This window comes from Drosophila simulans, chromosome 2R, assembly GCF_016746395.2.
Source record: "Drosophila simulans strain w501 chromosome 2R, Prin_Dsim_3.1, whole genome shotgun sequence".
In the NCBI taxonomy this organism is placed as follows: Eukaryota; Metazoa; Arthropoda; class Insecta; order Diptera; family Drosophilidae; genus Drosophila; species Drosophila simulans.
In genome coordinates, this window is record NC_052521.2 from 16,886,589 (window position 1) to 16,912,787 (window position 26,199).

Genomic DNA, 26,199 nt, shown 5'->3' on the forward strand with positions numbered 1-26,199 from the left:
AACTATCTATCTGCGTGATATCAAAATTGTATTGTTGAAGTAATGTGTTCAAATGCTAAATTGAAATAAAACATTTTTTGTTAGCACGAGATACACAAGTATCCAAAAAAGGTTCAGCACTTAAAACCACTTGTTTGACTTTCCATTATTGCAGCGTATAATAAATTGATATGCCTTTTAAACCGCTTTGAATGCAAACTTTGAATCATCACTCCGATTAGTCATCCTTAGTTTCAGTCTATATTTAGCGTTTAGTTTACATAGTTCTTATAGCAATCATTTGACAACAGCACATTCTACATGATGACACACAGGCCACACTCCTCCATGACACAACAGGCTCCTAGCAGCATGCAGCACTCGGCGTCACTGGGTCCTTGGGGGGGTCCTGGCTGATTGTAGCTGGGTTGCTCCACCACAACCACCGGCTGGTTGTAAACGGGCGAGGGCATTATCACCTCCACGGGGGGCGGGGGTCCAATCACATTCACCACCTCCACGGGCGGCTGATAATAGGGATCGATCACGTCCACCTGGTAGCCTGCGTTGTACATTCTCCTTGCTTTATTTTTTTTACTAATTTAATGACGAATACTCCTAGTTGATAACTAGTAACTGGCCTAAACTGCTCGACTAAGTGAACCCCGTTCGGTAACGCGCCTTTAACTGAAACATCGAACGCAAATGGTTGGCAGTTTGGTGGAAATATCTTACTCATTATTATCTAAAGCCGGTAGGCATTTGATCAATGCCCTGCCCTGATTACGAATTTGTGTACACGCCAATAAAATAGAAAAAGTACAGGTACAGTGGGACACATTTGAATATTCATAGAAAAACACACCCAATTATTTACAAAACTTCGCTTATAAACATTAGCTCATACTTGCAAATTCATTCCCATTCATCAATTTCTTACAAGCTAAATATGCAAAAAATGTAATATAAAAAATCATTTTTGCATTAATCAATGCAAAAAAATCGACTATCTCTAGATTTTAAAAATTCATTCGAACGATTTACCCCATTTGTTGTCTCCAAACTTGGCGCCAAACGCTTTCTAAAAAAAGCCAGTACTGGTATTTCCATTTTTATTAAGTTTACTTGTTAGGTCAAGCATTTTCTTAAGCTCTTTAAAAATTGAGTTTCCATTTAGTAACAAGTTAAATTAAAACACAAATATTTAAAATTTACATTTACTTGTGTAACCGTAAAATAGTAAAACAAATGGAAAATAGTCAAGTATATAATATTAACCTCCTTGGGAGTCATCCTGGCCGCTGACCAGCGAGTGGGTGGCCACAGATTCCGACTTGCTCACCCGGCGCGACTGCATTAGGGTGGCCCGCTTGTTGATCGAATCCTCCGTGTTGCACGCCATGCAGTTCTCTATGAAGAGAATCAACTCTGCAGATTTCAGAAAATGGGCGATGGGAAGGGCATCTTCTAGGGCTTCCTTGGTCTGTTCCAGCTTGTGCAGAATGGCATTGGCCTTGACTATCTGAACCACACTGAGGAACTTCCACAGATTACTATTGCAGTTCTTGCTCTCTAAAATATATATATAAAAAAGAAAAATATTAAATGGTATAGGAATTGATCTATACAAAAAATAATTTTACCTTTAATTGCCTTGCGAGCATTGTAAGTACACTCTGAATGACGTCCTTGGTCCAAATAAGATTGCGAAATCTGGTGCAACAAATAACACTTTTCGATCGAATACTTGGCAAAGACCATTCGATGTTCCAGGCGCGCAGTTAACCTCCTGAAATATAAGACAGATTAAAGAAGTCTATATTAGGATTATGAGTATTTCTCTCGTACTTGGCCCTTGTAGTTGCTGGATCGTTGCCCTCCGGCTCTGGTGCTCGGTCCCCAAATGTCACAGGAACAAAATCCTTGATCCTTTCCACTGGCAGACGGAGCAGCCTTAGTATAGCATTACTACCATGGGGCGTGAAGCCTTTAGGCACTCGAAGCTGTTCGGCCAAAGTCAAAGCCATTGTGTTGTACACCTCGTTAAGGAACTCAAATTTCCAGCACATCACACGGGCCGTCTTCAGGACCACATATGTGCCCATTAGCTCCTCCACGAATTTCGCCAATTGCTATGAAGAAGTAAATAATGCAATACAATCTATAACTAGTAGGTCAATTTTAAAATCACTCACCTGAACCTTCTTGGCCTTGCGGAGTGCCTTAATCTCCTTCAGAGCCTGGTTCATGTTACGATGTGTCTGATATTGTACGCGGAACAGGTAGGCCTCACGGTATTTATCCGACATGGCTTTATTGCCGTATTTCAGATAATTGACCAGGTAAAGTGGGGAGCGGGACTGCAGCATTTTCTGCGGACAGGGGAAAAACCCGGCTTAGGACCGACGGCTAAAAATTCCCATTATAATCCAGCTCACCATAAACTTGCGAACAATCTCGTATTGCTTGCTAGAAAGCTGCTGAAGGAAGTAAGAGGACTCCTTGCACTGGGGTAGCAAAAGGTTCGGATTCTTGCACAGCATCTTCATGAAGAGCACATCGATCCAGGAGTCGTTGATGTAACTCTGGTGGAAGATGTTAAAGGCGCGCTTTCTGCGGGCAATCTCCATGGGCGAGAGCATCTCCTCCGGAACCTCCGGAATACTCTGCACATCGCACTTGCCCTGCTCCTTAAGTATTTTCCACAAGGGTCGATTATCGACCCTTTCCCTTTCCTTGATCAAATCGTGAACAATGCTGACGGTCTTCAAATTCTTGGTAAAGAAGGCTGACATGGCCTCACCAGTCACATCTTTGATTACGCCATCCACCTATGTGTAAGAATTGATTCAATTATAATTTTCCTTTGTTTTATATATTTCTTATATGTATTTAAAATATTTTATTTTATTATATTTTTTAACGTTGAATCTTACCACCAACTGACGCTGCTCGAAGCTCTTTCTTTTATTACCAATAAAAACTCTCATATTATTATGCATCTCAGCCTTGCTGTTTTCGAACTGGTTTAGTTCGTAGAGCACATCACAAATATCGAGATTGATTATGGCCTTTTCCTCGCCATCCACACTGCGTGCGAGCTCTGTTAAATAGAATTAAAATTAAATTAACTAATTATTAAAAAGTCCCTTCCGAATCCTTGAACTACTCACTGGCAGCTGCCCGGCTGTCATCCAGTGCACCCAGCATCTGGGCAGCCTTCCTCTTGCTCTGGCATCGTTTGTAGAGGGTCATGTGATCCGTTGGCTCCAAGGCGAGTGCCTTGTTTAGATAGTGCAATGCGAAGTTCTCCCGACGGCGGCGGGAATAGTACGTTCCCCAGTCCCTGTAAATGTCGTGGAGCACCTCGTCCGACCAGTCTATCTTCATCCATGGTGGCAAGGCCTCCTCCAAATTGGCCCTCGGCATCTCCACAATCGACGTCATTTTGGCTTCTTGTATTCACTAGTTTTGCCGAAATTCTCTTGGGTATCGTTTTCACGCTCTTAAAATGAGTATTGTGTACAACTTGGTAAAGTGTTAAAGTGTTATTAAAACTTGGATGTTAATTTTACTATAAATTTAATAAAGATTAAAACACACGTGGGTTGAAAGGAGTGGGATCTGTTGTGATATGTGCTGCTTAACATCAGTATTTTAAAAGAAACTAAATTCAACGCTTCCTATGATTTATTAGCTTTTACCTGAACTATTTTTCTTACTAGTCCTTGTTTTTCCTAGTTTCCTGAAAAGAATTGAATCAGCCGTAAAACGTTTTGTTTAATTCTTTTCTCCTATTTTGATCAAAGTTTTCATTTATACACAACTATTTGTACTCCGAGGCAAAACTAATGCTTGCCCCATATTATTAGTGTGGGCCTTCGTGTGTGTCAAATGGAAGTGGCAAGTGAGGGGGCGTCTCCGTTTCCTCTTCAACTTCGAATTCTGTCACACTTCTAATAAGCGCTTAAAAGCCACGCAAGGCTATCCAAAACCTGTGATTAAATGGGAAAACTAGGGGAAAGCCGGGGGAAAACCGCTGTGAAAATTTGACCGCAAGGCGAGTGACAGAAGTGGCACAGGCCACCCAATAATTGTGCATGCCCAGTGGCACCCGAGCGAAAGAAATCACTTAAAAACTCGCACAAACTCGCCACACGGCCACCTATAAATTATGCTTCACACCCAGTTCAAATAGAAGTTGTAACAATGAAATTAAAGCCACCACAAAGGGCAGTGATAAGCGGTGGAGTGTTGGGGGAAGTAGGGGCAACTCAACGCGATCATAAATCTAATGTGTAATAAATTTAAACAGCGAAATCATGCAAAAAGCAAAGGCAGGTCCTGTGGCTTAGCTCACGCACAGGACTGCTTTTCTAATTTTTTTCTTATTTTTTTCCACGACAATGACTACACTTTAGCGGCAAATTTGTGCGCATTGTCGCCGTATTATTTGCTATTATTTATGCCTTTTCCACTATTTACTTCCTTTCTTAGCGCCCGCCACGCTATTTTCAGGGGGAGGTATGCAAAAGTGGCCACTCCTTGGCCAAAGGAATAAAACCCACACATATACAGCTGTGATCAGTTTTATAGTAGTTTATAAAAAAAAACACAAAAAAGTGTAACGTAAATACAAGAATATAACATAAATAATATATAATGTTAATATTTTGAAAAGTTATTAATTTTTATGAAATTAAAATGTATTTTAGCCAAAACTAAATAACAAAACAAAACTAATAAATACCATAAGATACAAGTTGTACTAATTTGTTAATAAAGCATATTATGTTGATCCAGCACTATTTAGGTGCTCGCGACTGTATTCACATATAGAACAGCCAGGAAAATACACTGGGAAAACCGCAGGCAATCATGGCTGGCTGACACTTATGGCGTGCTAAGCATTTGCGCTCGGAGAGGCTCGCGTGGATTTTAAACATTTTCACACAACATTCTCATATTTAGACGTCGCCCATCAGCCAGTGGAAATTCGCCTGCCGGTGTGTGGGTTTTGCCTTTTGCCAACCCGGCGATAATGTAAGCTCCTTTAAGCCCGAAATAAAGGACGCGAAAAGCGGACGCGAATGCGACCGCACCAACAACATGCAACGGCACACGCGACCCCAAACGAAAATCTGTGAAATGTAATTGTTACCATGAAAGCAGGGCCAACTCCCCTTTCACCGTTCCATTTGGCAAGGAAAACCCCCTTTTGAGGGCATTTTAAGTAAGTTTCGCAGTTTGATAATCGCCGGGCCTCAGCCGCCAACGCTGATATACAAATTGGCTTTTGCAATGACTTTATATATTTTACGAGTTGCGGTCCTTTTTCGAGAGAGCGTCCCTTCGTCCTTCAGTCCTTTAGTCGTTTTCCGTTTCGCATGTGAGCCGCCCTGTGATGCGATTATAAGGGAAAACTGATGCAGATAAAATTAATTGAATTCAAAAAGCCAAGCCATTGGTCTTGCTCCATCCGTTTTCTTGCCGAATGTGCCTGCACTTGGCTTGGCGAATTTTCGCCATACTTTTCTGGGTCATGTCATGGGTAAAGAAAATAGTTACATGGCCACGACTGCCTTTTCTTTATCAGGAATTAAAATCAAGTTGCTCCACTCGCATGAACTATATGTGCACTATGGCAAACTCAATGGCAATTGACAAAATCAGATTGGTGGAAAGTTCGTATTCTACAATTATTAAGTACAATAAGGCTTTATTGGTAAGGGCAGTAAATAAATTGCAAATGGAGTTATGGCTTCAGAAGAAAGCTAATATGTCGTGTATTCCAGGAACATTTGAATTCTTATTTGGATTTCCATAGAATAATGTTGATCGATTGGGGGGACTTATAAACACAGAATTCCACAAAATTTGAAAGCCATTATCTTATCGATTTACCAACAAACCTTTTATAAAATCGGAAATACCTTGAAATAGATTACCATTGAAAGTTACATTTGTTATCTCTAGGGTTATATTATTCAGGAATCCTAAAGCTGTATATGTTACTTTGGAAATATCGCATTTTTAAAGGTATAATAGAGAAAATGCTTTGGCGAAGCCCCAATAGTAGTGTACTTTTTATCATTTTGGAAGCTTAATCTTATCGTTAACAGAAACTAGACGCACCTTTTAAAAGATTATCTTTCTAATAAAATTGTACATATGGCTATCTCAGGAGGAGACCTTAGAGGGGTTTTCCTCATTTTATTTGTCATGACTAATTCAGCTTCAGGTATTTACAAGGTCTTACTCATCGCCATGGTCATCATAATATCCCAATGTTTGTGCTAACAAACACTTCTATCGATTAGTAAGCAATACTATACAGATTAGATAGTCCTTATCTTTATGAGGCAGGTCTTGATTAGATTTGCCCTGACAATATGGATTTAGTTGCCTATAAGAGTTGGACCCATCCACACGTACTTCAAAGTTTGCGAAAATATCTGAATAATGCCACCACCACACGGAGGACCTGGAGGCCATGGACATGGGCATGGAGGACCCCCGCATCATGGCGGACCCCCGCATCATGGAGGCCACCACGGACCGCCACATCACCATGGACCGCCCCATCATCACCATGGACCTCCTCGTCCCTGCTGCTGTTTCTGCACAATTTCATAAGAATTTATAGAGGAATTTATTAAAGATTGTAGTTTTAAGGACACTCACGGAATAAATACGAATGCCCCGAAGGAGTTCTGTAACTGTGTATGTGTTTAAGGTTAATAAGACGCCTAATTAGTGTAATCGAGTGCCTCGAGTGCTAAGCAATTAATGGCTGGCTAATCATTATGTGTCACCTCAAAACGCTTTAAAACCTCAAAAGCCGCTGCCATAATACAAGTGTACCAATGGTATCTGTGTGTTTTGTTGCGTGTCGGGAATGCTTGTGTGTGTACGTATTTGAGGGGGAGTGGATGGATGCGGTTGGAGGTGGAGATCCAGTAGCCATACACACACGCACTTCGCATTTAAGGTCGGACTGGTCGGTGGCTCTAATTTATAGCAGCCAAGTGGATGCCGAAGACCAGAAGACATACAAGTGCCATAAATTCTGGCAAAGGAACACATTATTTATACTGTCAACTGGTCCATATTTCGGATGGGAAATACTACGGCCTAACCATAAATAAGTGCATTGCCTTTGCTGTGCTGCGAAATAAGTCTTCATTAGCGGTTAAAAGGCTGACTGGTTGACCCACAAAGGACTTCTTAACGCTGCGAAATCGGTTCCCTACTCTCCATTTTCCGATTCACATTGAGCTGTTTTCGTCGCCCAGCCGCAGAAATGCCGCATTAAAGCCGGAAATTCCCAAACAACAACAAGGAAAATGCTTAAAGTTCAAATTAAGCACAACAGCTGGCGAAAAATTGAATTGAAAGCAGTAGGAGGAGCAGGAGCGGCAGCAGAGTGCCAACAAAAGCAACAAAGAGTCGCTGCTCCCGGTCACCCAACCCCGAAAAACCCCCAACCTTAAACCTCGAACCCAAAAACTCAACTCAACCCAAGGCATTTTCACGAAAGGCAGCGGAAAACAGCCAAGGGAAAACCTAAAAGGAAAAACCGAAGCACGCTTTTGGGCGACGGAGGCGCGATGTTAGCCATAACTTCGGGCCATCAGCTGGTGAAAAAAGAGAGTCCTAAAGAGACAAAAATCCAAGTTATAGCTGAAAACTGAGAGTACCAATAACTTGAGATTTTCCTGGCACAGTGGCGCCATATTTCATCATAGCGTTTCCAAGTGGTACTACGACACGCATGCGTCGCTATATTGAGTGAAATTGGAAAAATCGGAGAGCCAAATCTGAGGTTTAGTTAGTGCTTCGAACAAAGCTCAAGGGTTTGGATGTCTATTGTGGAACATTTGGATTGTTTTCCACCGATTGACATAAAATTTAAGACCCTGCTAAAGTTTACTGTTTCGATTGCCTGCAATGGCCAAAAGCAGTTTTGTTAAGTGCTGATTAGGAATTCGAACCATTTTATCTCCACTTATAAAGGTTGTCAATCAAAACACAATCTCAGGTGCTACTAAACCAGAAATACAAGAATATTATTTGATATAGAATTCCGTTTGTATATGGAAATTTCTTGGAAGTATATGCCATTTAAATAGTTGCAAAAATATCCCATGGCAAGGACTTCAAATGCCATGAAGATTACAAAATTGTAACTTTTTTAATATTTCATTGCATTTTTCACCACATTTTTATCTCAATAAGCGTTAGTTACATTTTAGACATGTCTTAGTAATCATTTAAGGGGCTTTTATTTCTCAACACCTGAATTATTTTCCATGGAGACAATGCGATTTAATGCCTCTTGCTGGCTCTTGTATACAATTTCCTGACTTTATTTATTCAGCATTCTTGATTGTTTTTTGCCTTTCCTGCTTCATTTCCTGTGCTTCACATTCACAATGATGCAAAGTGGCTGCCACTAACGCTCTGGCATTATCCCGAAGTGTGTAATTACGTATGCTGGAGGGAAGTGGGCGCCTGCCACGCCCATTCGCATAGTTTCTGTCTAGTTGCAGTGCATAAATTATGTTAGGCCAAAGTGCAAGCAGAGTTATGTAGACGGACTAGGTTTGCTCGAAAGATTAACGCCTTCGTTTTGTTTTTAATGCGGCATGGCACTCACATCGGATGCCACACCCACTCGTCCTTATGCTGATGCTTATGCCACTAAGCCGTCTGCGAGGAGCAGGAAAAACAAACTGCAACGGAAGCTGCACCTCATCGTCGCAGCTTTCCCCCAACTTTCCAACGACTGTGTCAGTTTTGGGCGACTGTTTCATGCGGCCACTTCAGTGCCAACTACAGCGACAATAATACGGCCAAAGCAGCACTAAAACACTGAAAGAAATAGTGCGGTCATTCACAAAAAAACATTCCACTTCTGAAAACTTTTAATTTGATTTTTTAATTTCATAATTTAAATGACCCAAAATAAAGTCTCGTTTAAGTGTGTACATATGGTACTTTTACTTTAATCTTTGATTCGATAGTAAAGGGCTTTTCTGCGTCTGTGTGATTTGTTATTATATCATTAAAACTTTGATTTTAAAAATTTTTAGCTTAATGCATTTTTCCCAGTGTCATAAGCGCCGGATAAGGTGCGAAAACGAGTCGGGTGTGTGTGTGTCTCTTAATGATAATGATGACAGTCTGTCGCTGGCTGTGCTGCACTTGCTCTTTATGCTGACTCTGTAGGACTCTCGGCGCGCTAGTTAAAGTTTTAATTTGGCATATTATAGTGGCTGGAGTGGCACAGCAGGCGCTCGTTAAATATGCCCACAGAACACATGGAATTAGAGCCACAAAAGCTACGTAAAAAAAGAAACCACCGTCAGAGACGACGACTTATGGCATTGAACTTAGCCAAAGGAAAGGGTCCTTGGGAGCTGAGATTCTTGGTCACAAGTGTGTGTATCGACATGCTCGAGTGGCTCAAAATGAATGGTTGGAGTGGTTGGTGCTAAAGCTGCTGAAATGCCGCTGGCTGCAGATGGCATTTTATAGTGATAATTTCAACTAACTAATTGTGGGGTGTCATAGTATTCCAGAGACCTTTAATAACGCTGGCATCTCATGAAAAAAATTTGATTTTCTTGTTGCTCAGCTTATGCGAAAATTTAAATAGAAAAAGGCAAAAAAAGTATTCATTTACTAACTTTATAAGAACTCTATGTGTACCCTCTTAGCCACCTTAACTGTATATGTACATATTTCCATTGCGATAAGATATTTTTACCATGTTAGTGTTTGCTAATTTCGCTTAAACTTTATCAGCTATACAATTAACAAGGGGTTTTTCCAAATATTACGTTGAACTTGTACTTGAGGCAATTATAATTAGCCATAATTGAGGGCATCGAGTACCATATATAGATAAATTTGTTTGTCACGACAACCCAATCAATTTAAATTGCGATTCCCATCCGAAAGCGTCTTACTCATTTGGGTTGTTAATTTAAGTTTAATTTTATTGATACAGCAATAAAAGCGGCAAAACTTCCCCAGTAGCTCTAGACAGAGATTTTGGCAACATCAAGCTCCACGTCCAGTGTGGCTATTAATGTTCTTGCGGCTTTTGAGCATTTCAATTCGTCCCGCTACTTGCTTTAAGCCATTTAGCAAATTATTCGCAACGTGCCTCAACCCTTGAATGCAAAACTAGAAGAGAAGGAAAGGCGGAGCTGAGACGAGAGCAGACAGCCATCGAAGTTGAATGGAAATTTTTTGGCAAAACATTTTCAATTCAATCAAACGCCCCCACACATGCTGGCTGGCATTTAAATAAAAATAAACAAGGCAAAGGAATACTTCGAAACACTTTTAAGCATCATTACATTAGCAAATTTCACCGATTTCGGGGTATAGGATGGCTTCGATTGAGACGATGGATGCGGAAACTCGATAAAAGGACTTGTGTTCATATGTGTGTGTGCGTGAGAGGCGGAACGGGCGTGGCAGAGGCAATAAGAAAGCACACATGGCACACACCAACGCGAAGTTCGCTCACTTCCGTTTCCGTTTTTCGGCATTTTCTAATTTCCATTCGCCCCAGAGTCGTGGGAAATGTAATTATGGCCATAGGAGAACCCGCAGAACCCTCTGACGTGAGCTGTTGGCCAGCTGTTGGTAGGTTTGGTGTAATTGTCGTTATAATAAATAACTTCAACTGTCCGACACTTGACACTTGACATCAGCTGCAGCGGAAGCGGCAACAGGAGCGGCAAAAAGAAAATCCCCACCCCGTTCTGCATTTCCTTCATATGGGTGCATGCAAAGTGCCAGAAAAACATTTACCATTGCCGCATATTTCAAATGCGGACACATGTAAAAATGCTGAAGCGCTGATAAGGACATTAACATTTGGCCAAACACATAGACATGGCGGAAAGCCTGGCATGGGGGTTTTTGGGGGGAAAACTTCCTTCCGCATATGCGAAACATCAAAAAAAAAAAAAAAATTAAGCGGAAAACCTTCACCTCGTCGCTTTTGACACGCAAATTTATAACGGCAACAGTGGCAAACAAAAACTTGCTATGGCCAAAACAAACAAGCGCCCAGACCCTCAAAAATAAAGAAGGGAAAGGCAAAAAATTTTTGAACGCATACAAATGCAATTTAAATTTACTTATTTAGAACCCCTGGGAATTTCAAATTATTTGCCTTTTCACGCAAATTTAGCGACCATTTTTCTCACAGAAATAGAACTCAGACAGGTGGGTCGTCGTCAGGCCGGAGTTTTCATAGTTGGGGGTATTAAGCCAACCCCCTGACATGTGTACACGGGCTGATTCTTGGGCGTAACTTTTTCCAACTCTCTTCCTTTTTTTTACTTTGCATGGGGGCGATTAGAAAATGCTTCACCCCACCGAAGAAAGTAACCCAAAAGTCTCTGACAAATGCTCTTTGGCCAGCATGTTGTTGTTGCGTCTGTGTTCTGTGGTGATTAATGACGTCGAAAGCTGAGCAGGATCTGCTCTGCGGGGATGCCGTGGCAGCTTAATTTAAAATGAAAATTGTACTTAATTTCTAGCTGAAGTTTGGCGGCATTGGACGGGGGCTTGTAGACTGATTATGCTCTTCATGGTTTTGCCTTGTGCTCTATAGGGATAGCCATCCCTAGCTCAGCTCTGGTTCATTAGAAAAAAGCTTGAACAAATATTACATTTTTGCCTTGTTAATGATTCGAAAGTTGAAAAAGAATGTACAAATTTTGAGAAATTAATCCTGTTTGTCTAGATATTTAAATGGTCACATAAGGAAGCACCTTTAACCTTTTGTAGAAAAGCGTCACTTTTATTTGCATTTTCCTTAATACGTTCGAATGTAATTTCTTTTAACTAACCGATATCCAAAAAAACTTTGTAAAATTCCTAACTTCATACAAAGCTTACGTCCAAGGGAAAGCCAACAAAAACTAATTCCCACCTGTTAACATTCCTAAAATGCTTTTACTCTCCTGCGAAATCATTATTTTTATAAAGTTTTCAGATTAAATTGCCAGGTTTTTTCTTACTTCCAACAAACAATCTTTGCATGTGTAACGCCAGAGTTTATCACTCAAGTCGACTGTCCCCACCACAAGCAAATTGAATTAAGATTACCACACAAGGATTTCAAAGCATTTGCGGAGAAGTCAAACAAGCTTTAGTTTATTATTATTATTGCGTCAGAGCGAAAAGTTTTCAGCCACTGGTTGGTCAGGGGGTGGTGGTTGGGCGGTGGAGGGGGCTGTGGTGTCTGCGTGTGCGTTGGAAAATTTTCAATCGCAATCTTATGGTTTATTTCTTTAGCGCCAAAGCTACTTTATTTTGACAGCAGACAAACAAATGTCAGAATTGAAATTAAAAGGAAGGCAGCGACAGCAGAAGAAGTCAGTGGAAAACTTGTGAAAAACACGCCCGACTCAAAGAAGTAGACGAAGGTTTTTGCGAGGGAGAAGGGATGGATGGCTTGGCCACAGTACGCAGTCCCAATCAGAAACTCCGGATCCCGGCCACGACTTTGGATCCAACTCCGACTCCGGCTCGATTCCATCAGCCTCGGTCTGAGTCTCAGCATCAGCATTACCACCCACACGCACTGACTTTCCTGCATTCCCGCATTTTCTTTTTGTACATTTCACACAGCGTGAAATTTTCTAAATGTCATTTTGCTGTCATCTCGTGGATAATAAGATTACAACTACGCTGAAATAATAGGATTCAAATGAAAAAACTTTGCCGTCGTCGTCTGTCTCCTTGCGCTTGCTTCTCAACTTTCAATACGCGCCTGGCCACACCTCTCCGCCCAGATACATAGATATATATCTGAATCAGAATCCGACTGGGGCGTTGTCGGATGGTTATTGTGCCTTTAGCTTGGGATCTGCCACCTGGTATGGGGCAGCAGTGGAAAGTTTTTGATAGAGTGCAGCGATAATGAGTGAGCAGCCACAATTTCAGCTCCAACTCCAGACGGAGTAACTTGAGCGACCTACGATCTGGAGACCACTTGAGGCGTCCCTGTCTGTACCACGTCTGCGTTCTATCTGTATAATTGATTCGATTCCCCAGGTTGGCGAGGTAGAAGGCGGTTTAATGAACCATGCTTTCATAGCGACCATAACTTCAGATTGTCTACCTGGCCGCGGGCCACAAATAGACGAAAGTACTGGCCAAGATTGCAAAAAAAAAGAACTCAGCTAGACCAAAGGAAATGGGAGAGATAGCAAACAGAAATCTAAAACCAAAACAAAAACAAAAATCCAAAAGCAAAGCCATCAGCTGGGCTTAGTTGGATCACTGCCCGCGGCCATAAAGAGAAACCGGCTTTTATTGGCAACCAAGCCGGGTATAAAAGCCGCGATCCCATCCTATATCGGCATCAGAACTTCCCCAACGTTCTAGCAAGTCAAAGTATTTCTCAACATGAACTCCTACTTCGTGATCGCTTTGAGTGCTCTTTTTGTGGCTCTGGCTGTTGGATCGGTGAGTTTGAATTTAAGTTAAGAAAACTAAACACTAGAATTATAGGGGAATATTTTATTAGACCCTATAAGGTGTAATATTTATAAGCATATATCAATCCTTTGGTGTGTGTTCAGGATATATAAAGTAAAAGACTTTGCTAAAAGTTTTTGTTATTAAAACCTTTAATTATCATTTTCTTAGTCCCTTGATCTGAGCGATGAGCAGAAGGATCTGGCCAAGCAGCATCGTGAGCAGTGCTCCGACGAAGTGAACCTTACCGAGGAGGAAAGGGCCAAGGTCAATGCCAAGGACTTCAAGAACCCCACCGAGAACATCAAGTGCTTTGCCAACTGCTTCTTCGAGAAGGTCGGAACTCTGAAGGACGGTGAGCTGCAGGAGTCCGTGGTCCTGGAGAAGCTTGGCGCTCTCATTGGCGAGGAGAAGACCAAGGCGACTCTGGAAAAGTGCAGGTCCATCAAGGGCGAGAACAAGTGTGATACCGCCTCCAAGTTGCACGAATGCTTCGAGAGCTTCAAGCCCGCCCCCGAGGCTAAGGCCTAAAGAAGTTAAGAAGTTAATGCTTGGCAAATTGTGATTCGGGAAAAATAGTAACAAAATTTAAATAAATTCTTTGTCAAATGAAACTTTGCTTTGTTTTCTATATTAGCTGGTAATATGCGTTATAGGTATGTTTGAGTTTGGGTTAATAGAAACGCAACAATACATTAAATCCTTGTTATTATTAAATCAGCCTGTTTAATTTGATTCAATGCTATCATGGAACAAGTGCACATTCTGCAAAAGAGGGGTGAGTGGCGAATTGGCCACAGCTTAATTGAGGCTCTCAAGCCCTGTTTCGCGTAAGCTGATTATAATCCATATTCGTGTGTAAGTCAGGTCATTAGGCGTTTTCAATTTGCATAATTAAATGTATGAGTGCATTGAACACTTAAACTGCTTTATTGTTTTAATATTAGGCACTAATACCCTTAACTACACACTTTTCATAGTTGTAGACAAAGTCACAGGTGGTGGCTGACTTTGTGGCTCCGCAGCTGGTGAGCAAACTCTTTAGCTTATCGACCGGAAGACTGCTGAAACGGATCTGGGCAAACTTGACGATCTTATCGGTATTGGGCTTTCCATCGTCACCCAGGAGACCCAGCTTCTTGTAGACGCAGCTGTGATAGCACTTCACCGACTCCGAGGGATTCGCCACCTCCTTGTCGGTGGTCAGCAAATTAGCATCACTGGCAGCAATATTCAGCTCCTTGATGCAGGCCTGTTGAATTTGCTTGTAGACTGCCAGTTCCGCAGATGACTGGCCCTGTTTAAAAAATGTGAATAAAAGGATGCATTATCCCTAAAGCAGAGTTTCATCCAACTTACCGCTACTAGTTCGCTTAAAGCGAAAATTAGGAATACAACCAACAAGTAGATAAGTTTCATCTTTACAAAGCTAAATTCACCGTCGAACTGAATTTCGTTCACAATAAAATGGCTTAAATACTCTTAACATGTATAAGTTGCAGACTTAATTTTGCCAATCAAGTTATTATTTTATTAAAATTCAATTAATTAAATTGAATAATTTTAAACTGGGTTATTTTTAATTCAGAACCAATTTTCCCATTTCAACCAGTAGGCGTTAAATCATCGCTGCCTAAATGATCATTCGGGTCAGTGAGCTTTGTTTGGACTTTGGATTTATTTACTTATTGTGCGTGGAATAGATTTTCTTGTTTTAAGATAGATTCTTTTGTTTTGAGTGAAATGGTTTTTGTCTATCTAAGTTTCTACAAAAAATTCTTTATGCGATAAAAACATATAACAACATAATATGGGGTTTATAATTAGTTTGTTAATGATTGGGAAATGGTTACTTACTTATTTTATGTATTATAAAATTGCGTACATTCCTTTTCTTCTTTTTACATTCAAATCAATTAGTTTACTTAACAATCAGCCCAAAACTATACTATAGAACCGTTGAAAACCTTTAGAAAAAGGTTGAGCCCAAAGTTGAGCCTTATTATATGGTATTCAATTTTTCAAACACATCAGGAAAATATTAAAGATTTTAATTAATAAAGCAACTTATGATGTAGTTAGAATTCTTTAAACTAATTACTCTGAAATGCAAAACTCTTGTTTTTATTTTATAGCTTTAAAACTCTCAAAAGTTGAATAAGTTACAATTTAAATACTTATTCATGCATACATTTAAATAATAAGTGGATTTTCTATATAGCAAACATCGATAAGAAATAAGACCCACAAGTACACAGCTATCTACTCCGACTTAGTGGTGGTCATTGCTTCTCCGGAATGCTGTATGCCGTCGATAAAGTCGCTGCCCTCCGGACCGAATCCCTCGTTCTCCGCCTCGGTCCGCTCGAGTATCTCACGGATACGCTGCTCCGCCTCTAGAGTTTTCAGGTGATTGTAACACAGGTGCAGCTTGTAGGCTGCCTCGCATCGTGTTTTGCCCTGAAGATCACTGCACTCCTTGATCTCCGCCTTCTCATGCTGTATGATTGTTTGCACCTGATTCTTGAAGGCCTCCTCCAGCAGGACATTGTATCTATCCAGATCCAGGGTCTCATACAGACAGCTTACAAAGCACTGCAGCGGCTCATTATGCTTCAGATCGAGATAGGGCATCTGCGAGTTGCCATTGAAGTCCAGATCACCCAGGTTATTCACATCGCCAATGGACTGAACTGGCGTAGGGGCTATATCGTTGTCATTATTGTAGTCGCTGTTCATCAGGCTCATGTGAAAGAGTTTCAGTTGCGACATTGAGATCTCGGTCCTGCGCATACAAGCCCTAAGCATCTCCTGGCTGAGCTTGGTTTCTGTTCCATTTGGCGGATCTGGAACCAGGGTTCGGGTCATGGACATGTTCAGCGAGACGGTAAGCGATCGGGTCTGTGGATGAAATGCATTTTTATGAAAATTAAATATTGTCTCCATGTATTCCAATATGTCATTTGGAGATATTTTTAGTTTTTAGAAAATTTGATTCACTTCCCTTTTTTTAATATTTACCTTGTAAATATAAAACATATAATTCCAAGTACTACATAAGTTGAATTTACAAAAGATATATAATATATGAAAAACATTACCCATGCTTTAGGAACGAATTCACTAAGAGTGAGGCAAAGCAATGCCATCAAACTGGCTCGAAAATACATCTAAGAAATATTTTAAAATTTTGTTGACGATTTACTATAAAAACTTTTCAACTATAGAGCCTGTCGCGACTTAACAAAAGCCTTTTATAGAGTAGTCTTTATGGATCAGAAATCGTTTTGAATTGCTATTTAATTGTTGTTCAAATCGATTACAAAATCATATTCATGCCTCACTTGCTAAGCCCATCAGGTAATCATATTCAGATACATCGCATATAATGTGTCATGCATCAGTGGATTGCCAATAGCATTTTTGGGTGAGAACTCAAATTAGCATTCGCCAAAAACACTCATCTGACTTATTTAATGGCCTCTATAATTGCACAAATACAAAATGGTTTGCAAAAAGTTTTAGGTTCAATTTGGTAGATGAATCTACAAAACATTTAAGTACTGCTCTATAAAGGTGTTTTAAAAACGGTACAACCATTGTTTGCAATTTCAATTAAAATAATCATAGTAATTATTGACAAATTTGTTTTTGCAAGCAATGTGGGTTTTTCTTTTCATAAGTGTGGAAACATAAAAAAATACAGGCTGAAGTTTAAATTAGATTATGGAAATGGTTACAAGCTGGATGCGAAAAAATGATAGTACAAAGAACAGGAACCCGTCTTAGATAGAGTTATTATATTCCTTACTAGTCTAGTTGTATTGCAAACAAATTCAATCACATTAGTTCAAGCCACAGCAACTGGTTTTCTTGAACTCCTTCTTTCTATGGACCACTCTAATTGACGGACTTAATAACAGACTTCTGCTGATAATCGGAAACACAACCGCAGCATCCCCAGCCACATCACATATTGGTCTTTAAGATCAAAGAAACTCCACATGGACGGACAAAAAGCGAGAGACATCGGAGCATGAAACAAGACAGTGGCAGCCACCCTGCAGCGAAGTTTTTATAAAATTAAATTACATTAATGTGAGAACCGCAGGGAAAGCCTCCCCCTCAAAGCATCAGCACTCAACCCCAGCCCCAACTCCAGCGATATCCTTGGTCCTTGGCCATTGAAAGCCAACTAACGGGAGCAAGACAAGTCAAACAAGACGGCCAAGACAAAGGCTGATGTCGAGCATCAATGTGCTACCATCTCACGCGTGTTGGCTCCTTTGACAAGCCGCCATGGCTGTCTACTTAAATGCATTAGCTCGAGGGGGTGGAATCCTTCGATTGGGCTGCCTTTTTAATAGACATTAGTAAACGCATCAGTGATTGTTTGTTCGGTTGGCCGGGAAGGCCATCGGCCATCAGCTCTTGTGCAGACAACTGCAACTGAAACGGATGCTAAATGGAAGTGACATGACAGCCAGACCGACCCCAGGAAGTGACAAAATGAATTATGGACCCTGGCTGCGATCCAAACTCCCCAAAAGCCAAAGTCACAGCCAAAGTCGGAGCAATTGTTCCCTCCTATGCCACCTGATCCATGTTCAACCAGTAAATGCAATTGCGACACGTGCTCAATGAATGTTTAATGATTTGTTAATTGGATTTGGGCTTTTAAAAACACGGCTCCCCGTGTCCAATTCATTTGCTCGACCCCCAAACGCATCCTGTATCCCGGAGATCCCAGGTCTTTGTGCCAATAAGTTTGCCGTCGCTCATCAATATTTATGCCAAACATGAGCGGCCAAATGCCTCTGGGATCGCCGCTCTGTACCAGGGACTTAAGCCCCTGACGACGGTCTGACAGTGGTTGGTCCTTAATGACGGCCCACTGTTATGCAAATGGGTGCGTGGCCAAAACGCAAATGGGTCATACAGTGGAGCATCCATTGACAAGTCGAATATGCATAAGTAATTATGTATAAGAATTTCGCCTTAATTTCCTTTGAGACACAATAAAAGGCGTTCTCTGTAAGGGGTTGACGTAAGTTGCGTAAGTTATTTCCCTGGAAGGTTCGTTTAAGTTTGGGTTGGACATATAAAAAGTTTTTTATCAAAAGTTTAACATTAATATTCAAAATATTAACAAATGCCAAGTGATATTCTAGTAAAAGGTTTTACCATAATCTTCTATATGAAACATAGGCTCGCAAAGGTTTCTGGTCAAGTTTTTGTTAAAAAGGAAATATATTATTGAATTTTTTATTCAAAACATTTATAGATCTAATTTTTTTGTTTACGAATTGATATACTGAACTAAAACAATATAAGTAACAAGTCACAGTTAGATTATCACACAATAGAATAACGGAGCTTGGGCGTTTAGATGTGGGCGCGATTCTTGTAGTAGCACTCGAATAGCTGATAGGCAGTATCGCACTTATCCGCTCCCTTGGTGGCATCACACTTGGCCTGAACGGCCTTCACGGCATCCTCGCCGGCCAGGGGTCCCAACTTGGCCAGAACGACATCGGGCTGGATCTCACCATTGATCAGGAATCCGGTCTTCTCCAGGAAACAATTGGCGAAGCATTTCACCTTGGGATCAGAGTCATCGAAATTGCCGTTTCGCAGGGCGATCGCCTGATCCTTGGTGATTCCCTCCTGCTGGGCACAAAGGGCGCCATTGGCATGGGCCACCGCCTTCTGCTCTTCGGATAGCTGCAGTTCCTATAAGATACATTCAAAAGATACCCTTAGCAATACGACCCCTTTGATCAGAAAATATATAACTTACGGCAGCCGAAATGGCCACAATGGCGGAGAGGACAATCAGGAACTTCATTTTCGGTAGAGATGTTGTTGAAAACCCTTTGGTATCGAAACTGTTGACTTTATTCGGTTAGCATCTGGCTTTTATACGATTTTGAATGCAGCTTCGCTAGAGTTTTGTTTTGATTATAGCTTTTTGTTTTCGCTCTACTCCGCTGATCACACTGTATAAGCAATTATTACACATACACACATCAATACACCGGTAAGTTTATTTAAATCGCCGTTTTAATGATTCTCGACGTTTTGTTTTGTCTGCTTCAAGCCCTCTGCGATTTATCTGATAACCCGAAACTGACTCACTTTTTGTTTGCCATTTCGGTTTAAAGTTCAACCGATACTCGAATCAGTTAATGAAGCAAGTTCACTGCGGCTCCCATTGTACCTATAATTGGCCTTAATGCCCCAGACTCGAGCTTATTATAAGGCTAAAATCATTTCATAGCCATAATGTAAGTGCTAATTGTAGTTTCAGATTTTCCACCGATTAAAAGTGTGTTGTACTTCCCAAGGGTCAGAGTGCCCAGCGAAGCGTCAACGTCAACTAATTTGATTTAACAATACTCGTAACTCCCAAACCTTAAACTTGAAAAACAATCTAACGTTGATTTTTATGGAGGTGTTAAACCAAAGTGCATGTAAAGCATGAGCGCGGATTTTCAGAGAATAGAATATAAAAGCAACATTTTATTTTACTTAGAAAAATTTTTAGTGACACTTAAAATTTGATATAAGTCAACGGGGGCCATGAGATGCTTGAATTATTTGTAAGCCCTAAAAAAATATAAATATAATTCTAATTCTTATATAGATAATTCCTCGTTATTATTACATTTTTCTCATATTTATAAGGTAATGAGGTACAGCAACAAATTATTTCTTGGTCATTCTAATGCCATTAATAATAATTAAATAATTTTGTTAATAGGCCCGATTTTTAAAATTAACTCTGAAATAAGTCTGCTATTACATGATAAAATTAATGACGATCGCCTGATTCGTCAAACCCGTTTTAAGTTTGTCAGTTGTTCTCCTACCTATTTTTATTGTTTTGTTGGTTTTGTCCAAAGTTTGAAGTCAAGTGCCGGTATCAAAGTCCAAATATTCAGATGACTCTCAAAATCTCAAGTCCGTGCGATCAACCTAAACTGGTTTGCTAATTAATTTGTGGCACAGATATGTCTAGCTGATTAACAATTAAAGTGACATTCGGGTGATTTGCTGATGTATGTACATTTATGCATGAGTTTTGAGCGGAACCGTTTAAGTCGGCTAACTGCCCGAATTATTTAATTATGGTAATAGAGGCGCAGTTGCCAAAGTTGATGCCTACGTGCCAGAACTTTGCCTCATATATTTTATCAATATTTACTGCTGACAGCATCGATAATTCATGACCTACTCAAACTATATCCCGGTGCCTGGGTCACCACCCCCTCGACTTTCGGAGACGAAGTTACCGGAGCAAACTCGTAAATAGTTACGCACGCCAGGGAAAACAAATGTCAGGACGATTATTGCGGCCCATCGTCGCCTGCCAGGGCCATAACAAAAGTAAAATATTTAAATAGTAATAAATTCATAATGTCATCGTGTATAATGCCCCACAGCTCCTATCGGAGACCTTCCAACGATTTATAGACAATAATAACTGCAAACACGAAGCGGTGGCTGGCTCCTCAAGTAGTTTGATTTCAGTTCAAGGAGGTGGAGCTTTTCCACCTGGTGAAGAAGTTCGCTGTGCCCAAAAGTTTCCTTTAGTGGAAAGGAATAAAACTATTTTATCGCAGACATGATAGAACGGGAGGGAATGTCGCATGCGACTCATATATAATATAAATATTAAATACTATATGGCATGCCATAAAAATATAAACAGCACATAAAACGACAATGAAAAACAATGGCACACGTTATTAAATATGTGTGCCCGAAGAACTGGTAACGGCTAATGAAATGTCATCGGACCCGAGGGCTCAACTCAACTCAACTCAGCTGAACTGAAATGCAAATGTCACGCGAAAAACTATTTGACGACAACATTACGTTGACATAATAATAATGCTGTCAAGCGTTGAAGGACCCCGACTTAAAGCCAAAAGCTCGGCTAGGAGTCATATGCAAATTTTACGAGCTTCTCATGACCGCTCATAAAAGTCAATTTATTAGCTATGGGAAATTAAAAAGAAAAACAATTAAATAAGTGCAAAGCGTGAATTTGATTACGGTCAGTGCTTATGCGAGCTACTAAAGTTTCAATTTTCATAAATCATTTGAACTAGAATCAGAAGTTTTATTTAGACCAACAGATTAGTAATTGAATGCAAGGTTAAAGTTTATAATAAAATATTTTCAGCTCTCACTAAAAGTTAATAATACCAATTCAGTTAATAACTGGAAATCGGTAATTGTGGCAGTTCTTCCCCTACATATCCGATAAAAATCAATAATTTAAAGATAATAAATGCAGGCGGTATCCTATAATGGCAGCTGTGTAATTAATTATAACCAATGGCGAGATAGGACCTCCAGCTCCCGATTCCGCAAGCCTAGCAAAAAGCTACAGAAATTCAATTAGGCTTATCCCATGCAATAACAACACCGGAAGCAACAACAAGAGAGCTATGGAACAGCTGCAACACCTGCGCAATTAATTAGTGTTTGCCGCATTAATTTCAGAAAATAAAAAGAGATGGCCGAAAGGAAACCAGAGCCACCACCAGATGGGATAGGATAGGCACCCCTTTTAGGGTCAAAACCCAGCGTGGCTAATAAATACGGAAAGGCCCCTTCCAGCGTCCTTGGCTCTTCCACAACTGGAGCAGAACATTCTCAATGGACCACAAAGGCAGTGGAACACTAAGCCAGTTAAATCAAATAAAGCAAATTCAGTTAATTTAAATTATAATGAGGGCCCAGTACCAGCGAAACATAGAATACTATTTGCTGATGAAAAGATGAAACGTAAGCCAAAAACTTGTGCAAATATAGTGGCCTATTTGCTAAAGATGGGTAGGTTTTGAACTATTTACGTTGGGATTACATTTTATAATGTCTCTTTTTTTAATTGCTGTATTTGTATAAAAAGTATGCTACAATCCGATGGATAATCTTTTTTTCCCAAGGCACGCATTAAAACTGGGAAAGATATCATAATTTCCACTTCTATAATTTGTTTACGATTATGGCCGCATGCAAAATAAAACGCATTTAAGTAATTAAGTCATAAAAAAGTGGCGTGCTGGGTTTGCTCCATAAAAAGCGACCCGTCTGCAATAAAATGCCAAAAACAAAACAATTAGGCAATTAAATGTCTTGGTATTACCAAAAATTTTCGTTTTGGTAACAAAACGCGTCATAAAATAAGCCAAAATGTACTTGTCCGGCGGGAATACGAGTGGAGGAGGCCCTAAAAATGGATCACAAGTGGGGGAAATTATGTGAAAATGTCTGCACTGGCCTTTTTTCTTGGAATCCGCTCTTGTCTCCCTTCGACATCCCAATAAAAACGCAAAGAAAAAGGCGATTGCGAATGCGTATGCGAGTGTTTTAGTAATATTTATTGAATTCCAGTTAACGAACCCAGAACCGATGGAGCGTTGGATAAGGGACAATGTGCGAAACACAAAAGGAAGGGGGAAAAGCATAGGGACGGGCCAACAGTCAAGCAAAGCTTACAAAGCTTTTCAACGCACATTTTCCGAACCCGTCGCCGCATCCCGAAACTGCCGGAAAATTCCGAGCTCTGCAAAATGAATTCTTTTGTGACAAGTTCAATTCGGTTGAGGGGCCAGTCAGTGGCTGGGATGCGGAGTTCATATGGAACTCCGACCGAACTGTAGCTGCTGCTCCTCGAGACCTCGAAACCTCCAATCCTCCTATCCCCCTATCACCCTGTCATATAACGCATCAAAGACGGGCCAGGTGAAGGAATGCAGTGCTCGTTCTGTAAGAAATTGAAAAACCCAAACGGGGGGAAAGCCGTCGAAGCACCCAGCCCGATGATGGGAAAAATGGAAAATCTCAAGCTGCGAAAATCAGCAGCAAACGCGCTGCTTTCGTTCGCATTATTGTCATGATGCTGTGGATATTTTCCTGTGCGCTCGGAATTTTTAATAAACGTTTAAGTTTATAACATTCTCAGCTTGGTATCGCACCTCTGTGTAATCTTTATGCCACATATCGACGAGTCGGCTTATCCTGCAGCTGGCGAAAAGAAAGACTTCTTAACTTGGCGAACTTCAGCCGAAAAGGTAATCCAGGGGCATAAAGAGTCTCACATAAAACCAACTAATTAGGCAAAGCATCTAATTAGACGCACAACAAGGACATGCGTCCTTTGTGCCGCCTCGTAAAAGCCAAAGCCCCCAAATGACAGCGTCGCTAAAAATTCTTATCACTGCCACCAAAATTAAGCTCCAAACCGGGTAGCCAGGATACCGAAAAACGGCGAGGAAAAGCCCGGAAAAATTTATTGTGGCAAAGGTTAAAGACGGGCGCCATGTTAAATGTGGAAATTGTTTAATCCACTCCAATCCAGCCCGGCAATTACAATTACAGGGTCCGTGGTCAGCTGCATGAAATTGGAACTTCGTCCGAGGGATAAACTTGATGGAAAAAAAGGAGACTCTGTTCTGGGGAAAAAAGGAACAACCTGAATATAAAGGACAAAACCTATTTGCATTTTATTTTCTTTGTAATTTGATGCTCGATTGCTTTTTTTAGTGTGTAATGAGGTGGGCTCCAAATGGGTTTAATACACACATTCCGCTGGCGCCAGAAGACAAAGTTAAAAAAAAACTTATCCCACGCATGGTTGGTCCCTTTTCCATTGCAATGTTTAGTTTTTTGCCTTTTAATGAGTTTTATAACAAAAAAAGGTGGAAAATAGAACTATATTATGTTTAGTTTATTTTATACATATAATTATTATTCAGATGGAAAAAACAGAATTTACAATATAAAATTCTTATTTGTGCAACTACATTTTGCATATTCTGCCAACTGAAAACAAAGCCATGAAATGTTTCGCACAATAATTGTTTTTAATTTTCGTTGGCCGAAAAATATTCGAATAATAGAGTGGAGCCTGTGGCTTCCTTTGCGAAATTTCCATTCCATGCCACGCACGATTGCATCCAGAATATCCGGAGAATATTTAGGCGCCCTAAGAGGAAACTGACATTGCGACGTGCAAATTGATCAAAATAAATTGCATAAAATATTCCATTTACGTTCCCATTCCGAGTGGAGCTGCCCCGAAAATTATTGTAAGCATCTAATGCAATCAGAAAGTGTTGCAACGCCTTGGGGCAGATGGGCCAAAACAATTCGCATCGAGCCATTAATTTGCTTCCCAACTGGTTGGGCAGCGTTTCTGTTTTGAGTTATGCCCGGAATTTGTGATAAGCTATGCGGATTACGGACTGAAAATACCAAGGAAACTGAGCTTTCTTTTCCGGAACTTGCCTGTCAAGGTGGCTGGGTGGTTTTCTTTTGAGGGGCAGAGGCAGGGGAAAGGAAAATATTTTAGCAGTCAGATAACGGATACCACTAGCATGCTGTTAAAATAATTAGTGGGAAACGGCAAGCACCACCCACAATCCCCAGCTAGCTTGGCCAAGAGCGAGTCTACCAAATTTGGAACTGCAACAAAAGAGTTGATTATTTACCCACGTGCACAAAGTTTTCCTCACGTGCACTTCCATATGCAAATACATCAGCCAGTCATTAAATTAATTAAAAAGAGCTCTTTCCGTGAAATGACTGTGCAAAAACTTTCATTTGCAACTGGCTCCGATGAGCACATCATTTTGTTCAGGTGTTTTCTGAACAATTTCAGCAGCTGCCATTAAATTTAAACACTTTATGCGTGATTAATGCACTTCCAGTCAAAATATTGTTAAGACAACGAGAAAGCAAACATTCTACATTGATATTATCTGAATTAGAAAACCAGATAGCAATGAACCTGCAAGCCAACATGATAATTACCATTCAATGAAAATCAGCAATATATAAAATGAGAACTTAGAAATATATAGAATCTTGCCCTTTGGCCAATTATTACAGGCGTAAAAATAATCTTAAATGGTTATCCAAAGTTAAGAACAACCCTTAGTTCTTCCCAATCTTTCCGAATGTATTATTCTTACCCCAAAAAACTATCCCCAAACATTTTGGGGAGAGTTCAACGAACTTGCCCCCAGAGGCGCGAGACCCCCAAGGAATTGTCGCACTGATGATTCTGTATCGAGTCCTCCCACATATCATGGGGCTGGCCATAAACTGGGACATAAGATTTACTAATAACAATGATATAAGACATTGCCGAAAATGAGTATATAATAAAGCTAATGGAAAATTATGGGGCCTGGGGGCTAGCATCGAAAAAGTTTATTTTTAGGGTGAAACATAATATAATAACACAAACATAAATATAAAACAACGAACAATTAATGGGTTGCGATTTGATTATTTTGACTCATCAACATCGAAATCATTAAATTTCACACCAGAATGTTATTTGAAGTGTGAAATTTATGGCACTGACATTTAGCGTTATCACTTGGAATGCCCGGAATGACATTACGGCTGTAAATTCCTATTACCTGAACATATTGCCAAACTAAACCTTTTTGGAGAAATATTTAGGGTTCAATGGCAAAACTTAATGGTCTATTAAGGTGTTGGGCCGGCGATTTAAATGCAATTAAATGGACAGTCTTTCAATTCTTAATGGCTGCAAAAAAAAGTAGGCATGGGCTTCAATTAAAATAAATGAAATTGCCGAGAAGAGTGGCTCGTAAAAATGATTAACGCATAAAATGGATACAGGCCGTCATCAATAAATGCCTATCGCAGACATTT

At 40.4% G+C, this 26,199-nt stretch overlaps 6 protein-coding genes across 6 annotated transcripts; 1 reads left to right on the forward strand and 5 right to left on the reverse strand.

The window, feature by feature from the left end:
* Nucleotides 1-217: 217 nt before the first annotated feature.
* LOC27206605 lies at nucleotides 218-701 on the reverse strand. Its single transcript, XM_016181515.3, has one exon. The coding sequence runs from the start codon at nucleotides 552-554 to the stop codon at nucleotides 297-299; it is 258 nt and encodes an 85-aa protein (XP_016028652.1). The 5' UTR covers nucleotides 555-701; the 3' UTR covers nucleotides 218-296.
* Nucleotides 702-1,182: 481 nt separating this feature from the next.
* On the reverse strand, nucleotides 1,183-3,637 carry LOC6735299. Its single transcript, XM_002082223.4, has 7 exons — nucleotides 3,153-3,637; nucleotides 2,916-3,082; nucleotides 2,418-2,810; nucleotides 2,175-2,351; nucleotides 1,828-2,111; nucleotides 1,623-1,768; nucleotides 1,183-1,551 (listed from the first exon to the last, which is right to left on the reverse strand). Exons 1-7 carry the CDS (start codon nucleotides 3,424-3,426, stop codon nucleotides 1,253-1,255), a joined length of 1,740 nt encoding a protein of 579 aa, XP_002082259.1. The 5' UTR covers nucleotides 3,427-3,637; the 3' UTR covers nucleotides 1,183-1,252.
* Nucleotides 3,638-13,322: 9,685 nt separating this feature from the next.
* Nucleotides 13,323-14,108, forward strand: LOC6735301 (general odorant-binding protein 56a). Its single transcript, XM_002082225.4, has 2 exons — nucleotides 13,323-13,482; nucleotides 13,666-14,108. The coding sequence occupies exons 1-2, from the start codon at nucleotides 13,423-13,425 to the stop codon at nucleotides 14,023-14,025; spliced, it is 420 nt and encodes a 139-aa protein (XP_002082261.1). The 5' UTR covers nucleotides 13,323-13,422; the 3' UTR covers nucleotides 14,026-14,108.
* A 271-nt stretch (nucleotides 14,109-14,379) lies between these two features.
* On the reverse strand, nucleotides 14,380-14,939 carry LOC6735302 (general odorant-binding protein 56a). The gene is made up of 2 exons (XM_002082226.4): nucleotides 14,854-14,939; nucleotides 14,380-14,791 (listed from the first exon to the last, which is right to left on the reverse strand). The coding sequence occupies exons 1-2, from the start codon at nucleotides 14,911-14,913 to the stop codon at nucleotides 14,438-14,440; spliced, it is 414 nt and encodes a 137-aa protein (XP_002082262.1). The 5' UTR covers nucleotides 14,914-14,939; the 3' UTR covers nucleotides 14,380-14,437.
* Nucleotides 14,940-15,591: 652 nt separating this feature from the next.
* Nucleotides 15,592-16,745, reverse strand: LOC6735303. The gene is made up of 2 exons (XM_016181513.2): nucleotides 16,596-16,745; nucleotides 15,592-16,395 (listed from the first exon to the last, which is right to left on the reverse strand). The coding sequence occupies exons 1-2, from the start codon at nucleotides 16,662-16,664 to the stop codon at nucleotides 15,757-15,759; spliced, it is 708 nt and encodes a 235-aa protein (XP_016028653.1). The 5' UTR covers nucleotides 16,665-16,745; the 3' UTR covers nucleotides 15,592-15,756.
* A 2,036-nt stretch (nucleotides 16,746-18,781) lies between these two features.
* LOC6739475 (general odorant-binding protein 56d) lies at nucleotides 18,782-19,435 on the reverse strand. Its single transcript, XM_002076339.4, has 2 exons — nucleotides 19,295-19,435; nucleotides 18,782-19,227 (listed from the first exon to the last, which is right to left on the reverse strand). The coding sequence occupies exons 1-2, from the start codon at nucleotides 19,340-19,342 to the stop codon at nucleotides 18,880-18,882; spliced, it is 396 nt and encodes a 131-aa protein (XP_002076375.1). The 5' UTR covers nucleotides 19,343-19,435; the 3' UTR covers nucleotides 18,782-18,879.
* Nucleotides 19,436-26,199: the final 6,764 nt, after the last annotated feature.